Genomic DNA, 20,937 nt, shown 5'->3' with positions numbered 1-20,937 from the left:
GATACCACAGAGAAAAGATGGCTCTGGAAGGCACGTAAAGAAACCAGCTGGATTGATGAATCAGCAGAAAGGCAACAAAAGGCTTTTTGCTGTAAGCAAGGTCACACTGATGCGATGTATGAAAGAAATATTAGTGAAGTCAGACATTAGCAATAAATATAGTAGAATATATTAGAAATTAACTTTAGCATAGAAATTAAGACAAACCAAGCATGCCAAGCAGATAATTAAATAAAGGCACGTGCCATACTTCAATTTTAATTAAACCTTAACATTCAGGCCACTATTATAAAAAAGTTTGGAAGGCTTAATAAAGGAAATGACAAGAGGAAATCCATATATGGAATCAAGGCCTTGGCCAGTTAAAGAAAATAAGAAAAAACAAACTAGAAGTGAATAATAGACAAGTGGAAATACCGAGGGGCCAGCTGCAGGAAAGTGAGGAGATAATAAGGGTTCCCATGGGAACTCAAGGTATCGGCCGGACAGGAGTAAAGGGGAGTCAGAGAAAGTGAGCAGATGAGCTAATTTGAACGAGGTCGAAGAGATAAGAAAATGATATATAAGTTTTGGATTTGGAACTGTTCGGGGCTCAGCTCAATTTGGGCGTATTGGGTTGAGTCCTTGTTATTTTTGTTATTATTATGGTTATTTTATTGCAATAAAACTGTAGACTCTGTATGCCTATCCCGAGACTCTTAATAGCCTTTATTTCAGGTAAAAAGCCTTATGATGACAATTTTTAGCCTCGACATTAGTAGGTGATGCCCAAACACATTTAGTAGGCAAAATGCACCTAAATGTCAATGCAGAAACAGACTGACAGAAGAAAAACAAGGATGCATAATAAGCAAATAGTCAAAAATGAGCAAAGATCACACATTCAAAATGGCAGGTTTAGCAAGGTGGGCTTAATTCTACTAGAATTATAAGTCATAAAGTGAATTCCAAAATATGTAGAATACTAAGAAAAAACCTGAAAAATAAACTACAAAAAAACAGCTTTCACAAAGCCTGAACGGGGCATATTGCAAAAGTAACAAAGTATTCCAGGCATCAAACTTTATTTTAGTTATCCATTGCATCACATGATTGCAGCATCATTTGTGTTGCTAAGCAACAAATTAAGGTGAATGGAATGCAGGTGCATACTGCACATGGATGGATGGGGCTAAGGTCACAGTCCAAGATCCATTCCTTACAGGCAAAAAAGTCACACTGCATGCTGTGAATATCTTACATTTTCATACATTTTTTTTTTTACGTTTGCCAAATAAATTTGTACAGTTCAGAAATAGTTGGTATATTGAAGCTTGGGCATTTAAATGCTATAAATCTAAATTTATGTTTTGATCACAAGGATTTTGCCACTATAGACTAAATCTGTGAAGAGGAATTGATAACAGGCACATGCTTAAGGATTAACTATTACATGTCTTACCGGGTACACAACTTCTTTGACATGGTCCTTTGTTTCCCGGAAGGCAAACTGAACTAGTATCCCCATGGCAGCAGGAAGCTCTCCGTCAATTGTGAGCCGGGAACCAGCTCGGCTTAAGTGTGCTGCATTGAAAAGTTGCCGTGGAGTTTGGCCATAGGTCTTTATCATGGTCTCCAAGGCCCTCCTCTGTACTGGATCCTCAACTGCAGACACATCCATTCCAAAGTAGGTCTGGAATATAGCACAGAAAATATTAGGTGAATGTCTCGCCTACATTTTTGAGAATAAAGACTGCAGTTCACATTTGAAGGGTCTTCTATTTTACCTATTTTAAATGCAATCTAAAAATAAATGTCCCTGTTACATAGGAAGAATTATGATTTACATTATCATAATCAACCTGACCTGTCAAACTCAATTTTCAAAAAGAGCACATTAAAATCATTCTGGTAATGGCCATTGATAAGACTTGATGCACTATAATTATATTAAATGTATTAACCCAAACTGTCTAGAATCTTTCACATTTTACTGTATTACAATGAAGAATATTAAAGTGCTTGCTTGGACTGGTTGCCATTGATCTAAACAAAATACATTAATATCAAAGTATATACATAAAAAAAATCTTTAATTTCTTTGAAATTAATTATAACTGAAAAATGTATATATTTCACAAATAATCACCTTCTTTGTAATGATATAAGCTATGAAGCAACAGATTGTCATATAGTTAGTTGAATGTACCCAAATGTGTAGAATGTCTTACATTATATCCACTTAAAAATAGTAGTATTAGGTGCTACTGCACCCTTGAAAAAGAATTAAAATAAATAATATTAAATAAAAAGTACATTTCATAAGCTATACTTTACACTGAAAAAACATGCATTTCTATAGCATTATTTCTAAATAAATGCTTTCAAATACGTAGTAATTTTTTCTCCAAAAAAAAGATATAAAAATTACTAGGCCTCAAAAGCATAACATCTTTGCTTACTGTGGGTGGAATTTTAGACTTTTACCCTATGCATACTCCAGTCTAAGTCTCACTTGAATGTTGTAAACAGTGACTTAAGGTAGTTGAAATCAAGAAGGGCACCCATCTTTCCATCCTTAAAAGCATGTGCTCCAATACTCACAGAATATTGGGGACAACTAGCAAACTTTGGTAAAGCCAAAAAATGTCAATCTACTGTAAACCAACAAAGAGATAGACTACAGGCAGAAATGCTACAGATTCTTGATTTATTCATGTCTATATTAATGGACTTCACCACTGTGATGCAGACAACAGGTCTTCAGATTTGTTTAACTTCAAAGAGTTAGTTGGGTACTGTAAAACAATTTTGTTTCCACTGAATCGTTCCTTTCTTAACTCTGTGGGGTGTGTTATGATCGCTTACATGCTGGAAGGTGCATCTGTGACAAAGTCCTGGTGGAGGCAATCCATGTTTTTGCCAGTATATCCTGACACTTAAAAAAGTGTCATGAATTGTTTCATTTTTGAATAAATGTTTTTTTTGTAAGTAGCACATAATTGATGGTTCATTTTCATATTTCATGATGGACTTGTTTTCTAGTTATTAGATGATACAAAAAGTACAGTTCACGCCTGAAATAATATTTCGAACTATGGCAAGTAAAGGAAACACGTAAGATGATAAGGCTTCTTTCCTATGTATGCATTCCTACTATAATACCACCTAATATCTACTTCCAATCAAGGTTCTAAGGTAAACTCCAGCTTTTTATTTTTGGTCATTACAAGTAGTACACATATACTATGAAGTTATTGATGCTAAACCAAAAATGCAGACATAGACTGAAGTTCTGCTAATGTGACCTTTTTAATTCTTGTTTTTGCTTCTCTGAACATCATCCTCTGGTAAGGTAATCAATGTTTTACTGGATATGAACTTGTTACATTGATAGAACGCATCAATATATTAATGTATTTTCTGTATGCATTACATGACTTGCGACATTCACCCAGGCATCTTTCACATCAGGTGCACTGGGTGACCCATTTGGGAGGAAGACACAGCATACTACTTAGGCATAGTAGTTTACTCAAAGCCTGGTGCTAAATCAATTCAAAAATATGTGGCAGGTGTCAAAAACCTGTTTCAACCAAAAACCAGTTTGAAACCTCTTAAGCAATTTTACAGAAGGGAAAGAAGCTAACATTTTCTTGGCTATAATTACTGTCAGTTATGTCTCTGTGAATTACTGAGTCAATGAATGAATCTTTAGAGTCTGCTGTTTTCTAATTTACATATTTGTAATTATTTTTGTAGAAATTGTGTATTTTTGTTTACATTTTGACATTATATATTTTAAGCCAGAGATGTACATTCTCATTAAATAAACTTAAATCCCATAATGTAATACAATAAAATACATGCAATATAGATTTAATTTTTACTAACTCACACATTTCCATATGTCATTTAGGTAAGAAAGTACACAAAATATATAAAACTTACAGCAGGATGAAACACATTAATAGCGCTCACAGCTGCTTTGCCCTTTTGCTTATGTCCAAATACAAGATCAATCCACTGGCAAAGTGTCTGTGATACTTGGTCAGATTCTAATGCCTGCCTATGTATCAAGATAAAGAGTCGCGGATCATTGCGTGCCCATGGTGGTAAATTGACATGATTCACTCTTTCACCATTCTGACGAACCCCAAAATCAAAACCTGCAAAAACACAATTTGAATTTCTTTAATTAATTCTCAGTAATAATTTATGAATACTACAAAACACATCACTAGTATTTGAAATGGTGCTTTGTTTCTAAACTGTGTGTTAATAAATTAGCTTATCCTTGGATAACAATACAAGAATATATTGAGAAGACACACTGCAATTTGAATATCTTGCAAAACAGCAAATAACACGAGAAACTATAAAAAACAAATCTGATACTAAAATTTGGACCCTATTTGAGGTGTAAGTATTCAGATGGTATAAAATCAACTTGCAAAACATTTGAAACAGCAAAGAAGAGTAAAAGTCATAACTAGGACCCTGACAAAGATGTTATCATATATAATAAATACAAAAAGAATATATTTTATTTCAAGAATCCACAAATATGACAATATATTTTGCAACAACATTATTTTTAAGTTTTCATAATTGTAGTGGACATGTTTGTTGGCTAGTAATACAACAAAATGAAAAAAACATTACTAAAATTTTGCTCTGTATGTTATTTTACTGTTCCAGACAAAACCTACTTAGAAATAAACAGGAAACCAAGTAATTGATTACAGAAGCAAGTGATTAATCTACCTTCTCTGTTCACTAAAAATTCTGGCAGATAAAAGAACTCGGGAATCAGCTCCTTCACATCAGTCATAGATTCGTATGATGAAAGCCGCCACGTCGTATTCATTGAATGAAAAGTCCTATCTGGAATATCAAAGCTCTGGTCTGCATGAATAAAATTGAAAAATTAAGTAAGTGAACCTTCCTTTTAAATGTAAATTCTTTATCACTAAAATGCGTAAGAATATAAAACACATATTTCCTAGTCCTCTAGAGTAAGTGGAATTCCTTATAGTTTCAGTAAATGTGACAACTATCGTCATAAGTTTTCATCATTTACGGATGTACATTGCAGGTTAAATGAATCAACCCCTGAATGTTTACTAAACTAATGAAATTGTGTATCTGTTGGAAAAAAAAAAAGCAAGGTTTTTTTTCCCTCTTCAAAATATCAACCCTTTCCATCTCATAATACACTATATTCAATATACGTGACTATACTCAGTATACTTTATCCATATACAGTACACTATAATTTTTGATTTCTTATTTACAAAATCTCTTACTTTCCTTTAAAGGCACGCTATTACAGGGCTGACACAGAGTGGGCAATTAGGCTAATACAAGTTTTTAAGATGTAGGAGAAAAACTTCAGTACAACTGGTATGCAGGTCATCACCTTGGTATGCCAGGAACATCTTTGTAAAAGGTGGCATTCGCACAAGAAAGTGCAGGACTGTTCCACTGTTTGAGTAATGGGAGCCATAGTGGTATGGCTGAACAGGAGGCATGGGATCATCTTCTCGAATTCCTTTTCGATACTCTTCTTCCAAGTACTGCAATTAAAGTTAAATAAACAAATAACTACAAACTATGGCAGGATTTGACATCTACAGACAACACTCAGATACAGTACGTGATTCTTTGCTTTCATCCCTTCTGGGTTACATGTATTGTCTTTTCTTCTCAAAGTTGATTTAAAGGAATTTTAAGGTTAAAAAAATATTTATATTTGTGTGTTTCTAGGTCAAAAATTATAGTGGAGTTGTAAAACAAAATAGCACCAAATATGGAAAGGCAGCAAAGCATTAATATTAAACTCAAACTTAAGTTATAATTTACTTTTATTCATACAAGATTTTGTGAAATTCTTACTAATCTCTTCTTTTTCTTAATTCTAAATTATCGTGAATGGTGTTTTTAGCAGTATCATCTCTATTTTCAGATTCTTAGAAAACAAAGGGTAACAATTTGTATGTTTCATTTAATGAAATAAACTTTAAATACATTAACTTGCTGCGGTACCCATCTGAGACAGGTTGAAATCTAAGTAACTAATGTAGATTTCAGTGTTAACGTTTCCAGTGTACAATCTATTGGAATAAAATGTATTACTACAAATTGCTGTGATGTAATGCATATGTCTTTATTATATGGCATTGGGTATGGGATTTGTAAAAGCCGTGCTAATGTTTCTGATGCTATTGTAATGACAAATGCAATACATTATATTAGTAAAAGTGCTTGTGATGCATCATCTAATGGAATGACGGAGACATACCAACCTGATGAACAGACAGACGAACACATAGTTTTGTTATGCTGATTTTAAAGTTGAGTACCTTGTAGTTGTCCACATAACGATCTTCTTTTTCTTTTGACTGCACAGCAATAGGTTTACTAAGGTTCCTATGGAAATTTTTTCAAAAAGAAAACAGCTAACTGTAAATAACTAATGTACTTTCAGGCAAGTGTGTAAAATAAATGCACAATCCAAAACATACAAAATTAAGATCTCCTAAGATGTGTGTAGAGGGATTAATGAGATTTAAAAAAATAATTCCAATTCAAATACTACTTTTTGAAATTACACTGCTACAAAGGAACAGCCAATTTAGCTAAATATTACAGTTGTGCTTGAAAGTTTGTGAACCCTTTAGAATTTTCTATATTTCTGCATAAAGATGACCTAAAACATCATCAGATTTTCACTCAAGTCCTAAAAGTAGATAAAGAGAAACCAGTTAAACAAATGAGACAAAAATATTATACTTGGTCATTTATTTATTAAGGAAAATGATCGAATGTTACATATTTGTGAGTGGCAAAAGTATGTGAACCTTTGCTTTCAGTATCTGGTGTGACCCCCCTTTGCAGCAATAACTGCAACTAAACGTTTCCGTTAACTGTTGATCAGTCCTGCACACCAACTTGGAGGAATTTTAGCCCATTCCTTCGTACAGAACAGCGTTAACTCTGGGATGTTGGTGGGTTTCCTCACATTAACTACTCGCTTCAGGTCCTTCCACAACATTTCGATTGGGTTAAGGTCAGGACTTTGACTTTGCCATTCCAAAACATTAACTTTATTCTTCATTAACCATTCTTTGGTAGAACGACTTGTGTGCTTAGGGTTGTTGTCTTGCTGCATGACCCACCTTCTCTTGAGATTCAGTTCATGGACAGATGTCCTGACATTTTCCTTTAGAATTCTCTGATATAATTCAGAATTCATTGTTCCATCAATGAAGGCAAGCCGTCCTGGCCCAGATACAGCAAAACAGGCCCAAACCATACTACCACCACCATGTTTCACAGATGGGATAAGGTTCTTATGCTGGAATGCAGGGTTTTCCTTTCTCCAAACATAACGCTTTCATTTAAACCAAAAAGTTCTATTTTGGTCTCATCCGTCCACAAAACATTCTTCCAATAGCCTTCTGGTTTGTCCACGTGATCTTTAGTAAACTGCAGACGAGCAGCAATGTTTTTTTTGGAGAGCAGAGGCTTTCTCCTTCCAACCCTGCCATGCACACCATTGTTGTTCAGTGTTCTCCTGATGGTGGACTCATGAACATGAACATTAGCCAATGTGAGAGAGGCCTTCAGTTGCTTAGAAGGTACCCTGGGGTCGCTGACTATTACACGCCTTGCTCTTGGAGTGATCTTTGTTGGTCGACCACTCCTGGGGAGGGTAACAATGGTCTTGAATGTCCTCCATTTGTACACAATCTGTCTGACTGTGGATTGGTGGAGTCCAAACTCTTTAGAGATGGTTTTGTAACCTTTTCCAGCCTGATGTGCATCAACAACTCTTTTTCTGATGTCCTCAGAAATCTCCTTTGTTCGTGCCATGATACACTTCCACAAACATGTGTTGTGAAGAGCAGACTTTGATAGATCCCTGATCTTTAAATAACACAGGGTGCCCGCTCACACCTGATTGTAATCCCATTGAAAACACCTGACTCTAATTTCAACTTCAAACTAACTGCTAATCTTAGAGGTTCACATATTTTTGCCACTCACAAATATGTAATATTCGATCATTTTCCTCAATAAATAAATGACCAAGTATAATATTTTTGTGTCATTTGTTTAACTGGTTTCTCTTTATCTACTTTTAGGACTTGAGTGAGAATCTGATGATGTTTTAGGTCGTATTTATGCAGAAATATACAAAATTCGAAAGGGTTCACAAACTTTCAAGCACAACTGTAACTGGGGGCTGCTATTTAAAAAAATACAAATCTTAACAAGTAACATATTTAAAATGAATAAGAATCAAGATGAGAGTGAAAAACGTTCTACATGCTATAACTGAAGGATATGTCTGCATTTACAATAAAAGTGAACAGCTGACTATTAGGTGGCTAATAGACAGAATAGACAACAGCAATCAAACTAAACAAAGAGTTAAGTTACAAAAAGGAATAGGGGCCTCATTATGAAACTTTTAGAACTGGAAAACATCAGCCATATCAGTCAGAGGAACCTTCTAGTAATCGCTGAAAAACAACTTGTTTAAAGTGTCATATGTACTTAATGTACCACTAAGGAGGCAGAATAATCTACAATACTTAGCTTAAAAGAATACAGAGATATTATAACAAAGAAGAGTGGTTGCAAACTGTAAAACAATCTATATATCATTCAATACCTTATAAACACCATTGGCAGAAATACAGTGATTTCATTTAGATTCAGCATTAAAATTCAAAACTTTATCTTTTATTTAACAAATTTGAGCAAAGAAAACACTACATGTGGAGAAAATGCTGCATTTTTTGCAAATATTCCATGAATGTTCCACACTTGTCAATAATTTTCAGTTATGTTCAATTATTTTACCAGGATTCTATTTCTTCTACTTTTCATTTTAGTTTGTCTAAAAGCTTTTTGATACTAAAGAAGTTGCTAAAGTTATGAAGTATAGGACACATTTAGCACTAGTAGACAATTTAATTAGCTTAAAAATAAAAAGTTTGTATTTATTTGCTGCCTTGCAGAATTATATAGGATTCTAGAGTTATGAAATGCATGAGGTGTCAAATTCCGCCACTACATTGATTGCTGGTTTTTATGCTAACTCTCAATTACACATATTCCTTTTTCAAGTATCATTTATGAATGTAGAATTGAACCTGAATTTTCACAGATCAGCATACATTCTATTATATGCTGACCTAGACAGACTTACTTAATCCCAAATGTGTTCTAAACATAAAATCTTCAGGGTCACTTAAACACATTAGAAAGGCTTCCAGCTGCCTTTTCTAACTCAAATCTGTATTTTAATATAACAAAATCATTAAGATTTAAAATTAAAAATTAGACATTACACAGATGGAAGTTTACATATAATCAAGCACTTGCTCACCAGGTTTTCATTACCCGGATATAGGAAAAAAAATAAAAACAACTGAATGCAGCACTTGAATGGTAAGCGGTTTAGATATGAATTTTGCATGACGGTGAAGGACTCAGAGACTGCTCTTTATCTTTGATGTTTAAGTAGTACGTCTTAAGGTATACAGGCGCTGGTCATAAAATTAGAATATCATGACTAAGTTGATTTATTTCAGTAATTCCATTCAAAAAGTGAAACTTGTATATTAGATTCATTCATTACACACAGACTGATGTATTTCAAATGTTTATTTCTTTTAATGTTGATGATTATAACTGATAACTAATGAAAGTCCCAAATTCAGTATCTCGGAAAATTAGAATATCAATTAAGACCAATGCAAAAAAAGGATTTTTAGAAACGTTGGCCAACTGAAAGGTATGAACATGAAAAGTATGAGCATGTACAGCACTCAATATTTAGTTGGGGCTCCTTTGGCCTGGATTACTGCAGCAATGTGGCGTGGCATGGAGTTGATCAGTCTGTGGCACTGCTCAGGTGTTATGAGAGCCCATGTTGCTCTGATAGTGGCCTTCAGCTCTTCTGAATTGTTGGGTTTGGCGTATTGCATCTTCCTCTTCACAATACCCCATAGATTTTTTATGGGGTTAAGGTCAGGCGAGTTTGCTGGCCAATCAAGAACAGGAATACCATGGTCCTTAAACCAGGTATTGGTAGCTTTGGCACTGTGTGCAGGTGCCAGGTCCTGTTGGAAAATGAAATCTGCATCTCCATAAAGTTCGTCAGCAGCAAGAAGCATGAAGTGCTCTAAAACTTCCTGGTAGATGGTTGCGTTGACCTTGGGCCTCAGAAAACACAATGGACCAACACCAGCAGATGACATGGCACCCCAAACCATCACTGACTGTGGAAACTTTACACTGGACCTCAAGCAACGTGGATTCTGTGCCTCTCCTCTCTTCCTCCAGACTCTGGGACCTTGATTTCCAAAGGAAATGCAAAATTTACTTTCATCAGAGAACATAACTTTGGACCACTCAGCAGCAGTCCAAAGGCGAGATGCTTCTGACACTGTCTCTTGTTCAAGAGTGGCTTGACACAAGGAATGCGACAGCTGAAACCCATGTCTTGCATACGTCTGTGCGTGGTGGTTCTTGAAGCACTGACTCCAGCTGCAGTCCACTCTTTGTGAATCTCCCCCACATTTTTGAATGGGTTTTGTTTCACAATCCTCTCCAGGGTGCGGTTATCCCTATTGCTTGTACACTTTTTTCTAGCACATCTTGTCCTTCCCTTCGCCTCTCTATTAATGTGCTTGGACACAGAGCTCTGTGAACAGCCAGCCTCTTTAGCAATGACCTTTTGTGTCTGGTCCTCCTTGTGCAAGGTGTCAATAGTCATCTTTTGGACAACTGTCAAGTCAGCAGTCTTCCCCATGATTGTGTAGCCTACAGAACTAGACTGAGAGACCATTTAAAGGCTTTTGCAGGTGTTTTGAGTTAATTAGCTGATTAGAGTGTGGCACCAGGTGTCTTCAATATTGAACCTTTTCACAATATTCTAATTTTCTGAGATATTGAATTTGGGACTTTCATTAGTTGTCAGTTATAATCATCAAAATTAAAAGAAATAAACATTTGATTAAACATCAGTCTGTGTGTAATGAATGAATCTAATATACAAGTTTCACTTTTTGAATAGAATTACTGAAATAAATCAACTTTGTCATGATATTCTAATTTTATGACCAGCACCTGTACATCTTCTATGATCAATTAAAAAGAAACATCTTACTTGATTGTCTTCTTAAATTCAATAAATGTAATTAAGGCATATTATACTTTCTTAACATTTTAATTGCAATTAGAAACCTGTTGAACATAACATTTAAAACAGCTTAGAAATATTATACCTGTAAATACTGGGTTCACTTAGATCCAAGGTCTCATTTGTATAGTCACGGAGTATAAATGGGAACACAGGGTACTGCATGAGATCATTGAAAGAGCGCCCTGCATGCTTGTTCAGATGAGTCAAATACTCGAAGTTGGTGATCTGTGCTGAGCACCACAAATGTGTAAGAGCAGTTATATTTCCATATTCAAGGAGATTTGGCAAATTAGATGTTAGAATGTTGTGATACACATCATCTCGTGCCTAAAAAAAAGGATGTTATATTTCTTAAAAAACAAAAAAAAAATAGATAAAAAGTATAAAGACATTGTACACAACTTTAAAGCTTAACTGCCTGGTTTCAATTACTGTGTTTAATTCTGCTACCGATAAGAGTTGAGAAAAATTTAAATTGTTAATTAAAGCAAAAAATCAAGATTATTATATAATAAAAAGAAAAGCTTAATCTTGGACTCATTTTAATCATTATGCACAAACCTAACATAACTAAGTTAAATGTGTGAAGAAATTAAATACTAAATTGGCAGCCCTACTGATGGAAAGCAGATGGTATCAGCTTGAGTGCTGAATACAGTTGTTTCACAGTCTGTCCTTCACCAGCTTTACTTTGCCTAAAGCTATAAATAATGTGGGAACAACTGTTTAGTCACTACAGAAAATAATTAAATATAGAGATTTAAAAAAAATGTTTAAAGGAAGACAAGATCAACTCTAATGTAAAGGGCTATCATCAAACAATATTAGTTTTACATTGCCCTCCAGAAACTCAAACTCTCTTCAGAAAATTTACATCAATGGCTCACAACAACAATAAAACAAAACAAACTTGAGTAATACAGGAGTGATTTTTTAAACATAGTTTCTATAACACAGAAGACTTTGAGAGGTCAGGCGTTAATGAGCCTGCTACATTTTCAAACACCTAAATTGAGAATATAAGCCAGACATTTAGCCAGTTAACTAAGGGGAACATAACCTTCTTTCAAGCAGTGAAATTGAATCTTTAATGGCAAGTCACATAACTTTGATTTGAAGGGTTACCACAAAGATGGCAACTCCTGTAATACTGTTTCCACATTTCAGCACTTGGCATTAGTAGGGGACTTTTAAAAAAAAAAAAAAAGAATCCTGCTGGCACCAGCTTTCTATCTATTTTAATAGAAATCTCAAATTACTGAAAAAAAAACAGGCGATAAAGTGACATATATAACTCATAAAACAAAGAAAGTACAGATTGCAAGCAGGTACCTCAACATAGATATGGTTACTGACCGAATTAAGCAAGAAAACATTTTATTATGCTTAAGATCAATTAAAAAAATGCTTGGCAGACATTGATGCTCATTTTCTTGTGTGCAATGACCCAAACAAAAACAATCTCAGAGGCTCTGAATAAGTGCTAATTGTTAAGGTATGTTTTGGAAGAGCTTAAAGACTTCCTAACTTTGGTGTTGTGTAAGAAATAGTGGGTAAGGTGGCGCTGGCATCAATGTCAGAAGCTAAGAAATCGTCAGTGGAGCAACTATTGATGACACCACTAAATCCTTGACTCTTTATGTCAGTACATTGATTCAACAGAAATTGACAATCAAAAACTTAACAGACATACTATGTGTGGAACTTCACTACGAACATCCATTATTATACCAAATAACCTACTTTTTTTGGTTTGAAAAAAAAAAAAAAAAAAAAACCACGCAGTTGAAAAAGTGCCCTGTCGGAACCTGTGTACATGTATGGTACAAACCAAGAGTTATCTACAAACCCATAGACCTACTTCCCATGGTCAGTTTTCCTGGTACAGTTTAAGTCTACTGATTCTCTTACAAAGTCAAGTTAAATATACATAAATACTGAGAAATTCTGATCATTTCATCTGACAGTGAAAAGTTTCTACAATCATGACAATGGAAACCTCCAATACGAAAGCACTGTCATCATGATACGATGAGTGATTAATTAATGATCTGAACAGTACAAAAGTTTATAAAGGTTAAATAAATATTGTCTATTCATGTCAACAGATTTTAACTGAATTGGACACTTGTAGGAAGACATAAAGCAGTATAATATATTACATGTTCTGAATTGTTACTATTATAATAGAAACTTTATATGTTACAAGAATGGTATATTTAATGATAACACCTACTCATATAGCACTTATACACATCGTTATTTTATTTGAGACTCTTATTATCATCATGACATCTATACTCTTTCTTGCCTTGATGTTATCAAAAGCCAACAGCAACGTCCTCCCATTAGTTAGGAATATCTCTACTGCATTGTCCCGGAGCTGCCACCATCGTTTATGAACTTCTTTGATTTCTTCGTAGGTCCAGGAGAATGACGCTGGCTCCGTTTCACCACTAGGGCTCTTAAAAAAACAAACATATATGTTCTGAAAGATATTCCCAAAGAACTGTTAACAACATGTAAAATCTTCTAATATAAAACACAATGTGTCTCAAATATAAAGCAATATCAGCAATAAGAACAGTGTTTAAACAGGTGATGTCAATAGTCTTATGTAAGGAACATAATCTAATGTCATGTATATTTTACTATCTAAAGAAAGTTAATCAATATAAAGTCAAACTTTAAGAGAGTTACATATATACCCATTAGTAAATAGGGTATTTCAATAAATCTCTCAGTACCTTAATGATTCCCATTATCTAGCCTGAGTAGGGGCATGAGTAGAAAAACAAAGTTAAAAGAGGTACAGGTTTAAGGGTCCCCATGAACCTTGGAGCTCCTCATTGTGTAGAGTTGTAAATTGGGGTGTACCATCAGAGCTGTGGAGGGTTCATGCATAACTGTAACTGTGAGTTTACAATAATCTGACCAACCATTCTGCAAGATGGCAGTAGAAAGCCACAGAAGCAAGTAGGTGGCCCAGAAGTAGTACTTAAGAGACTGTGTCTTTAAGTTTATCCAGGATTTTTGTGTTGCAAAGACAGTGGTAGGCACAACACAACACTGCTGCATGGTGGCCATGCTAGTTTATGCAATTGTCCTTGACTGTAGGACTGGGGTTTCAAACTCAAGTCCTCCTTATGTCTTTTTTAATACAGCCTGCATCATCAGTATTTAAAAAATGTTACATTACATACAGCCCGCAAATATTGTTAGTTTTCTCAAAAACCATCTTCAGCGTGCATTTCATATCAAGATGAGTTGCTAATCAACCGTGGCTCACGGAAAAATAGTGGTGTAACAGATGTACTTTGCTTTAGTAACAAATTCTCTCCTGTGTCCAGACCAGAGCACACTTCACCAGTGTCTTCCAAATCCCAGGGTACAATGTACAAGGCTTCACGGAAGCACACTTAAATGTCCTTCTTTATTTATTTTCTCCAAGTACAAATCTGTAGATTTACTTTTGTTTTACTGCTGTGTCCTTTATAGCAAGTGTGTCCTTTACGTTCTCTTCCACCTTTATTTCGTCCTTGTCTTGACGCAGATACATATTTGTATAATACATACATTTTTCTTTCCCCCTATCATTTTTATGCAGATGATACTCAACTCTATTTCAATGTTAAAAGCGGAACTTCATCAGAGCTTTCTTAGCTCACAACTTGCCTCAATGACATTAAAACCTGGATGGAGCAGAACTCTTTAAAATTAAATTGCAACAAAACTGAACTCCTGCAAATTGGGACTAAAATGCAACTTAATAAAATGAGCTCCTCCCAGTCAATCTTGGTGGTGATCTCATCAGACCTGCCTCTACTTGGTGTCATTTTTGATTCCTCCCTTTCTTATTCCGCCCACATAAATCACATTAAGAAACTTTCTTACTTTCACCTCTGTAACATATCCTGTGTTTGTTCCTTCCTCTCCTTTTCTAATGCTGAGAAACTTGTCCATGCTTTCATCACATCCTGCATCGATTATTTTAATTCCCTAGTGGCAGGTGCCCCTTCTAATCTTATATCACAGCTCCAGCTTATTCAAAACTCAGCTGCAAGAGTCCTTACACGAAACAGCAGCAGCAAGCACATAATACCCATCCTGCTTCGCCTCCACTGGCTCCCTGTGTCTTACAGAATTGAATACAAAATTCCACCAATAACCTACAAAGCCTTAAACAACCTTGCGCCAAACTACATCAGTGACCTTCTCCATCACTATGTGCCTGTCTGCCCACTAAGGTCCTCTGATTCTGGCAATCTTGTTGTACCCCACATTAATCTACACTCCATGGGTGACAGGGCCTTCAGCTGTATAGCGCCCAGACTCTGCAATGACCTACCGAAATTAATCAGGTCAGCTGACACCATGAATTCTTTTAAAAAACAACTCAAAACTCATCTGTTCAGGAAGGTTTTTAGCTCTACCTGACTTTACTACCCTTCTTTCAGTTTACCTCTGTGTCAAGATGCTCATGTAACCTGTGTGTGTGTGCTAGACCATCAAATATATTGTCTGTTAGGCTTTTTCTCTGAATTTATTATCTTACTCTTCTTTATTTATTTATCTGGTTTAGTACAATGCTATATACTGTATACCTTGCCATTCTTTCTTAAATTCTGAAGTGCCTTGAGCATGGGAATGGTGCTATATAAATAAAATGTATTTATTATTATTATTATCATTTATTTATTAAGCGCAGTGGACTGCCATTAGGAAAGTTTTTGGACTCACCTATTTGTCCTTTATAAATCCTCAAAAATGAGGAATCAAATTATTCTAAAACTAGAGGTCTGTCTGATTGCTGAACTGTTCGGCATACACTTTACAGCCGTAGGATTTCTTAAATTGCATATTTAATGTTGGTATATTATGCTTATTTTATATTATTATTATGTTTTAGTATTAAAGCAAATAATTTGTAAATTAGGGAAAATTATATGACTCCCGATGATACAATTTAGCTATCACTTGTGCCCTTTTTAATTAAAAAAAACATTATTTATGTTTTAAACCTTGTTTGTAAAATGGAACAATCAATAATTAATTAATCTACACAGCCAAAGTATCAATGGTACACAAAGAAATAGATTGAAATATAAGGAGCATAGGAAAGAAGTTGCAACAAAAAACAAAAAAAAGCACAACAATTTAAATAGAAAGTATATGCAACATCATTAGGTATTGCAATTCATTTTTTTTTTTTTTTTTTGACTGTTCCATTCCTAATTTTATTTCTCTCCCTGGTGTACTGGAAGGTTAATAACCATACTTCAGTTCAAGTACTGTAGTCTTTGAGTCAGTGTTATGACCAAAGAGAAATTATACAATATGGCTTAACACAAATGCAGGATACAACACTGAATATTAAGAGTTTAAAAATGTACAACTTAATTTTACACTGAAGAAGATAATAAAATGCATTTATATTTTAATTCATTGGCTTCAGACTTATTGTGGACCTTGTGTCATCCCTTATTATGTTTACAATTTGTAGCACTGTTCCAATGAAAAGAATTTAATGTAAAGCTTACTGGGTTGTCATATGTATCAGTAGCATTGTCTTCCACAAAGTACATCCCAGATTTACCTGTGCAGAGAACCAGAAGTGATAAGAGTGTAACAAATGAAAGGAAACCCACATCAGTATTACTATAGGAAAAACATTACCAGAATATCTTTTGTAAACAGTAGTATAACATCTGAAATGAAAGATGCTTTACTGACATTTACTGTCAGTACTGATCAAAAACTAAAATGATGGTAACTTAAGATCCTGCATCATTTTTAAAACTTTAATTTTTGAGTGTACTTAAGTAAGACAAACTTTTACATTTTTAAAGCTTCAAGTCCACCCATTTCGGGAAAAAAAGTACTTCCTATTCATCTTCACATACTGTTATTGGGACAAAGACCATTCCAATCTTTCAAAAGAAACAGTCCAGCTGGAGTAAGGCCAAATTCAGCTGAACAACAATTAGTTTGTCTTTTGTCTCAAATTTTTTTATCACATCACTTGGTTATAGATCTGTTAGCCAGACATATGAAGAAAAACAAGAAGTGGTATGTACAAAGGCTGAAAGTCTGAAAATTGAAGGAGAGTGTAAGAAGAAAGTTTAGTGAAACAATGGATACAAGATGAGGTTTCAGAATCATCAGGTATAAATGGCAAGTGGGAAGCAATAAAGAATATTTGGTTGAAAACAACAGAAGAGATCTGTGGTTGGACAAAGGGATCACTGAGACACAAGAAAACATGGGGTTAAATGCTGAGGTAGACATGGCAATTAGGGAAAGGAGGAGCTTGGGGATGTTATGGATCTGTGCCTGTTCACAACTTTTTAGTTAAAAACAGCACGTGTAGCAGCATAGCCCAAAAGTCCCAGCATACTGATGGGGAAATTGGTTGGTCATCCATTCACATGTAGGCTCACTTGGTTAAGATGGTTTACTCATTTATGCTTTGGGGTTTGTAATTAAAGCACCTACACCCACTGAAGAGAGCTTGAGGAGGGCCTGAAGGGGATCTGAAAAAGGAAGGAGGATAAGTCAAGAAAGAAGTGGCATTGAGGGGAGATCTGGCGAAAGATCCAGTACACAGGACGAGAAGCATGGTGGTCAGTAGCTGGCCTCACGGGGAGTGAGCAGATAGCACTTATGGGTTAGGGTTGCCCTTTCTGAATATTCAAAGGGCTGCCAAGTGAGAAGGAGGTGGAACAGTGGAGCTGGGCCTGGGACACCCTAGCGGTGACAAGAAGAGGTGGTTGGGGTGCAAGCTGTTTTTAGTGGTTGACCATGCATGTGGCGTCTCAGCTCCTGATTGAGTACACCAGATGGGTGAGCTGGGGCAATGAGGACAGCGAAAGGCACTGAGGCAAAAAGAGAGAAGTGCCAATAATGTAGCTGAATATTCATTTAGGTTTTAGGCTAACACATATGGGGATTCATAAGGCACTTTCCCAGAACATGAACATTTTTCAGGAACCAAGGACATTTGTAGTATCCCTACACCATAGGAACTTGGGCCATTTATAGATCCTGGTAGGTGGTTTCTGGTACTTTTTCTAGCTCCTACTCCAGGGTATGCACTTTTTGTTCAATGAGGAAGCACTGTGGTTGGGACTCTGCGATATATTGTACTGACTGGTTGACTATAAGCACTTTCAAATTTATTAGTAGTTTGGACTTAGGGGAGTTATTAATAAAAATGGAACACCACACTTTGCATCATATATTTGCCTTCCTGGGACACTGCGCCATGCACCCCATCAAACCAATAACCTCCCCTGTTGAAGTCACAATTGCTTTAGAAGCAATAAGAAGTGAGGGTGGGGTAGGGTGTTTCTCCCTCTGATCTCCAGATCATGCCACACTTTGTATCGCATTACTCTTTCTTGCACGTCACATATTTTGCATTTTGGGACTGTGCACTTGGAAATCAACACACAAAAGTGGCCAAGAATAATAAATGGCCCAGGTCATACAGTACATCGTACAGAAACTCATTGGTTCCTGAAAACAAAGGTCCTGCAATGAGAAAACCCCTAGACAGCATCATCCTGTTGCAAGTGCAACTTTGAATCACACAGTTTAGCAACTGGTGAAAAAGTGCCATATTTCTGGGTTTGTGCACAAAGCACTTAAACCAAGAAAACCTTCTATCCTTTACCCCAGAGACTATGACTCTGCAGACATAGTAGACTGTATGTAAAGCTGCCATCATTAGTTGACATGGCAGTTATCAAAACAGGTGTGATTGTCATGAAGGTGATATCATGGCATACTAAATAATTTGCATGCTACTTTTTTCATGCACCTCACAGCATTTATAAGTGCTTTACCTCATTGTGAATTTGACCCTTTAAAACTTGTCAAAAAGGAAAAAGAGGAAAGTAAAACACAGGAACATAATAATTAGCAAGAACAATAAATATGAATGTTTACCCAGCAGAAGCTCGCCAGGAGTCTCTCTTGAGGGAGCTACATTTATACACCTCCGTGTGAACCTGAGGAAATACAAATCAATTCTTTTACTAATTAAAATATGAATTACAAAATATCAGGCTGTATGGTGGCAAAATGAGAGGCACTGTGATATGCCACATAGAATTTGGTTAAACTGCATGCTTCAACATTTTGTGAGTTTAAACATTCTCTCCATGTAGATGCCTAACTTCTCTGCATAGTCTGGTTGACTCTGACACCCCAAAGACATGCATTTAGATTAAATATCTAAAAACTGGTCTGGTGTGACTGTGGGCATGTAAATGTACTATGCAAGGGACTGGCATCCTGTCCACAAGCCTACACTTGTGAATATAGGTAAGGAAGAATGCACACCTAAGGTGTATAAGTCAATTCATCCACTAGTTTTCTGAATGTGCTATTTCAAATGCAGAAGACACTCATAACAGCAGCAACACATGCTCTTGAAATGGGAAATTCATTCATGTCATGAAAACCTCCACACAAAGCCTACACAGCATTTAGTTTGGCTGTAAATTTTTTGTCTTTGAAATATAAACTCAACCTCCTGCAGTAACATGCTTTTTAAGATATGGTTCATATACATAGTAAAAACACACTGCTTACCTTATATGCTCACTTGTAGCTTTATCCTTTACGGTTGAAGAAAAATAGGAATGTGTTTTATCTTCAAAGAGGTATGACAATGGTGGCTTGAACGGTTCTAAAAGAAAACAAATAAAAATGGATATGTTGATACAATATGGCTAACCATATGACGCAGTTCAGCATGGATGTTTCAGAGGTTGATGGCATTTGACTAAGGGTGTTCCATTGTGATTGCATCTACTAGATTAACTTGGACAGCAGCTCAATTCTGGCAAACGTGATTTCCTCACACCTGAACAATTTTTATTGCCGAAGTGCAGAAATGACCTTCAATTAGATGTCATAAGAAGGCCTATAGTGATTAATGGAATTAAGTAAAACCTTACCTTCAGGCTTCTGTCGATCTTTGAGCAAGTATTTATTTGGAATAGTTAAGTAACACCTCTGCAGCCGCCTTCTTTCTCTGTTTGGTCCCTCGGTGGGATCTAGCTGCCAAGACGTGGGATAAGATGATGGATTGTACCAAACTGCTCTGAAACACCAAATATTTTATTGACAGTTAGAGAAATAGAGTCAATGCTGAAAAGAAAGAAAATTGTTTTTTAAAAACAAATATTTTAATTTGATAGATGTTAAATATTTAATAAGAAATATGTAAAAAGACCCAACTCTCAAATTTTTCCCAGTACCATGGTGTGGAGAAGAGTAAAAAATTACTTTACACAAATAGGAGGTATTATATGGCAAAGGGTAAAGCTGCAGGAGAAGAGACAAAAAAACTTCTGTGTGCATTCTTTTTGTGTGTGTATTAAGTTTTCTCTAGTTATTGACATCTTTACTTCATATTAGAATGCATGTGTTAGCTTTACTAGTGAGATGTTGGCCTAGCTTGAATTAGAATGGGTGTGTAAACTTGAATGGCCTGTAATAGGATGATGCGCCATTCATGAGGATATTCCCTTCTGCCTAACATCATTGCCATAGTTCTCCTAACCTATACTGAAATCATTTTGATAAGAATCAGCAATTTATTTCATACAGCAACTTTCAAAGCGAATAACATTATTAGACTCTAGAAGAAATGTTAAACCTTATCTATGAAACTCTACAATCTCTCTCTTCTAAAATAATGATGTGTTTAGCAAGTGACCAAA

The 20,937-nt window shown here is 35.5% G+C and overlaps 1 protein-coding gene across 1 annotated transcript in view; it reads right to left on the bottom strand.

Moving 5' to 3' along the window:
- Nucleotides 1–20,937, bottom strand: part of LOC114666077 (lysosomal-trafficking regulator-like) — a 125,588-nt gene that overhangs the window by 74,132 nt on the left and 30,519 nt on the right. The window contains exons 5-15 of the mRNA XM_028820815.2: nucleotides 20,170–20,315; nucleotides 19,802–19,898; nucleotides 19,154–19,215; nucleotides 16,744–16,799; nucleotides 13,515–13,667; nucleotides 11,286–11,530; nucleotides 6,345–6,411; nucleotides 5,402–5,558; nucleotides 4,747–4,887; nucleotides 3,931–4,148; nucleotides 1,442–1,672 (exon numbers count right to left, since the gene is read on the bottom strand). Coding sequence (XP_028676648.1) covers nucleotides 1,442–1,672; nucleotides 3,931–4,148; nucleotides 4,747–4,887; nucleotides 5,402–5,558; nucleotides 6,345–6,411; nucleotides 11,286–11,530; nucleotides 13,515–13,667; nucleotides 16,744–16,799; nucleotides 19,154–19,215; nucleotides 19,802–19,898; nucleotides 20,170–20,315 — 1,573 coding nt within the window. The remainder of the gene's footprint in view (nucleotides 1–1,441; nucleotides 1,673–3,930; nucleotides 4,149–4,746; nucleotides 4,888–5,401; nucleotides 5,559–6,344; nucleotides 6,412–11,285; nucleotides 11,531–13,514; nucleotides 13,668–16,743; nucleotides 16,800–19,153; nucleotides 19,216–19,801; nucleotides 19,899–20,169; nucleotides 20,316–20,937) is intronic.

Source organism: Erpetoichthys calabaricus, chromosome 15, assembly GCF_900747795.2.
Source record: "Erpetoichthys calabaricus chromosome 15, fErpCal1.3, whole genome shotgun sequence".
Lineage (NCBI taxonomy): Eukaryota > Metazoa > Chordata > Cladistia > Polypteriformes > Polypteridae > Erpetoichthys > Erpetoichthys calabaricus.
This window is presented reverse-complemented; position numbering and strand designations above follow the sequence as displayed.